The 3567-nt window shown below is 53.8% G+C and overlaps 1 protein-coding gene across 1 annotated transcript; it reads right to left on the reverse strand.

The window, feature by feature from the left end:
* Positions 1–651: 651 nt before the first annotated feature.
* On the reverse strand, positions 652–3301 carry CLEC14A (C-type lectin domain containing 14A). Its single transcript, XM_002925766.4, has one exon. The coding sequence runs from the start codon at positions 3191–3193 to the stop codon at positions 1724–1726; it is 1470 nt and encodes a 489-aa protein (XP_002925812.2). The 5' UTR covers positions 3194–3301; the 3' UTR covers positions 652–1723.
* Between the last annotated feature and the right edge of the window lie 266 nt (positions 3302–3567).

A 3567-nucleotide genomic window follows, 5' to 3' on the forward strand; every position in this document is an offset into this window, starting at 1 on the left:
AGGGGTCTTCACTAGATACTGATTATTATTATAGCCTAATTGTTTTTTTAGATGAATGCTTCATTTAGATTACTTTCTAATGCCCCAAGTCATAACAAGATGATAAATATTTGTATTTACCACTTATTTCTTATGCTATTAATTCTTATGGACAGCTGTTACCATGACTATTATTAAATTACAATCATTCCAAGATAGGCATGTATGGTCACTGCATACACTTTTTTTTTTTATTTACTTATGTGACAGAGAGACAGCCAGCGAGAGAGGGAACACAGCAGGGGAGTGGGAGANGTTATTAAATTACAATCATTCCAAGATAGGCATGTATGGTCACTGCATACACTTTTTTTTTTTTATTTACTTATGTGACAGAGAGACAGCCAGCGAGAGAGGGAACACAGCAGGGGAGTGGGAGAGGAAGAAGCAGGCTCCCAGCGGAGAAGCCTGATGTGGGACTCGGAGCCCGATGTGGGACTCGATCCCAGAACGCCAGGATCACGCCCTGAGCCCAAGGCAGACGCCTAACGACTGCGGTACCCAGGCGCCCCTGCACACACTTTTTTTAAGGGAGGTAAGGAAACAGTTTTGAATTCAAGTTTNGAGCCCGATGTGGGACTCGATCCCAGAACGCCAGGATCACGCCCTGAGCCGAAGGCAGACGCCTAACAACTGCGGTACCCAGGCGCCCCTGCACACACTTTTTTTAAGGGAGGTAAGGAAACAGTTTTGAATTCAAGTTTTTTCATGGATTAAAAAGTGTATAAAAATCTAGCAACTTTGGAAGAAATCCAGCTCATTTTTGCTTTAACGCACCCAGAAGATTTCAAATCAATACTTAGCATTAACGTTTTAATTGGAAATTAACATCACCGTAATTGGAAGGGAGGATCAGCATCCTGATGTTTAGCAGAGGGCTACTTGGTTGTAGAAGGTCATTACACCGGAGAGTACAAATGTTGGAAAAGGAAAACACAAATCATTTGTTTCCTTGAGCAAGGACACACAGTAAGCACTTGAATTGGTGGTCAACTATAATTTGCTTCCAGAGCCAGCCACTCTGGCAACACTACAGTTTGGATTTATAGCAGAACACATGAGTAGCAGTGACTTTGAAAGCAAGGTATAAAAGAACCAAGAAAAAAGTTGCTAGTTGTTAAAGATCTACTCCTCATTACAAGCACTTGAAGATTTCCCCTCAATCTAAGAGCAGGGTGTACCCTTGTTGCTATTCTCGGGATGCCCCTCAGCTGTTTTCCCTAAATAATCAATCCGCCAGGAGACCAACGATATTTGAGTGTGGGTTATCAACAATCCTTTATTTTTTGCCTAAGAGTTTCAAACCAAAATATACGTCCAGCCTGAACAATGTAGATGGTTTCCTTTCCATGTTCGTTAAATTTTTTTTTTAATTGTATCGTTTCCTATATGCTTCCAATATCTTAAAAGTTCAACCACTTCTCCAAATCCCCCCGAATCAGCACAAGTAAACACCTCTCCCCAGCAGGATCCCGGCCCCCAGTACCACCATAAGGTGCTTTGACCTCTTCCATCTTCAGGCAATGAGTGTCCAGTTCAGATTTGGCTCCTCGGTGAAGCGGAGGGAATTTGGGGGAAGGGGATTTTCTATAAGAATAGTCCCATAAATAAGTTCCTCTTCTTTTCCCTTTTTCATTGAAAGTGAAAAACTCTGCTCAGAAGAAGTGCCCATTGTCCCGTTTCCCTATGTGTCACCAGAGCCAAGAGAGGACCCTGTCAGCGAGGCGCCCTCTGCTCTGTCCCGCAGGCCACAGTCCCCCACCTTCACCCCATTGTCTGTGCAATGTACGGAATTTGAACGCAGAGCAGCGGCTTCAGTATCACTCTCCATGCCCGGCTGGGCCAAAGGCCCCTTTCTTGGCTGGGAGGAAGGGCTTTTGTGGAAGCAGAGTTTGAAAAGCCCCAGCACTGTCATGGTCAAGATAACCAACACTACGACCGCTATGCTCACAAGTATGAAGACCACGGTGGAGGAGGAGTCGAAAGGTTGGGGAATGGCGGAGGAAGACGTGGAATTAAACTTGGGAATCACGCTTCCTGAAGAGGTGATGGGCGCCTTTGAATTGGCTTGAGGGGACATCTGAAGGGTAGACATCGTGCTCTGCGCTCCCCACTGAGGAATCTCGGGAATAGATGTTGCTGAACTGCCTTGTCCGGGGACATGGGGTACCTCTCCTGGCTTCTCCTGTACCGTGGGTGACCACGTTCTCTTCGGGACGGGGCTGGCAGCAGTGGCCGGCCTGGTGGGCACCTTGGTCCCCTCAGGGGCCGGCTGTCCTTCCCCATCGGTTACACAAGAGCGTCCGTCTTTCCCCAGCACGAACCCCGCGGCGCACTCGCAGGCAAAGCCTCCCAAGTCGTCTAGGCAGTCAGGGAGTTCCGCGCATTTGCCACCACGGAGGTATCTCCCGGGACAGGGACAGAGCTCAGCCCCGGAGGGTATCGCGTCCCAGCGCGCGCTGACCTCGTCCGCGATGCAGGTGGCTGTGACGGAGAGCTGCCCGGGGCAGAGCGCACTCACCTTGGTCCCTGGAGGACTAAAGTCCAGCGCCGCGCTGTGCAGCTGGAAGGGCGCGCGGTAGCTCAAGTTAGAGGCGGCCCCGGGGCGCGGCGCCGGGCACAAGCTCTCAAACTGGTATTTGCACAGGTAGCCATTGGCGCGCGAGTGGCAGCGCATCTCCTTCCAGCCTGCGGGCTCGACCCCCCTGGTGGCCTGGAGTCCCGCGCAACTCCGAGAGGTGCAGGAGCGTTGGGGTTCCTCCACCCATTGCAGCGTGTCGCTTTCCGACCCGCTGACGTCGGGGGACAGCCAAGAGAACCCCCGCAAGGGCTCGTTCTCCAGGGTGCAGTGGGATCGCCTGCGTTCCAGCGCCACCCAGAACAGAAGGTCTTTGGAGCCCCCTCCGGGCCCCGGGCCTGCCCGCAGGAGCGCAAGCACCGCGCGGAGCTCGGCACCCTCGCGGACCGTGCTGAGAGTCCCGCCACGCAGACTGCAGGCCTCCTCGGCCGCCAGCCTCTGGATGGTAGCGTGGTGCAGGCTGTAGCAGGCCCCCGAGGCCGAGCAGCCCGCGCGGTCGGCGGTGGGGTGCTCGCCCCGGCCAGGCCGAGGCCAGAACGCCTGCCAGAGAAGGCACAGGGCGAGCGCCGGCCTCATCTTGGAGACCCGGCTCCCACAGCTGGTCCCAACTTGGATCTGTCCTGCCCGAGGGCGCGGAGCTGTCCCAAGAGCGCGGTCACCGCCCCCTACAGCTGGCTCTCCCCCTCTTCCCCCGCCCCACTCCCGCCAGAGCCCTCAACTGCCAAGAATCCCCACCACCGTCCTGGCGGCAAACAGCTTCCTTCAGGCCCCGACAGGAAATGTGTCCGGAGCTCTGGCAGGCCCCGTGCAGCCCTGATTTATTCTGGGGTCAAGCACACAGCTGGCGCCAGGGCGCTGGGAACACAGTCGACCAGGTCAAACACCCCGCTTAGAGCAGGAGAACAAGAAAGAAAGTCGCCGGTGGGAGGAAATGTATCATCCCCCCCCCC

Source organism: Ailuropoda melanoleuca, chromosome 20 (assembly GCF_002007445.2).
Source record: "Ailuropoda melanoleuca isolate Jingjing chromosome 20, ASM200744v2, whole genome shotgun sequence".
Classification (NCBI taxonomy): Eukaryota; Metazoa; Chordata; class Mammalia; order Carnivora; family Ursidae; genus Ailuropoda; species Ailuropoda melanoleuca.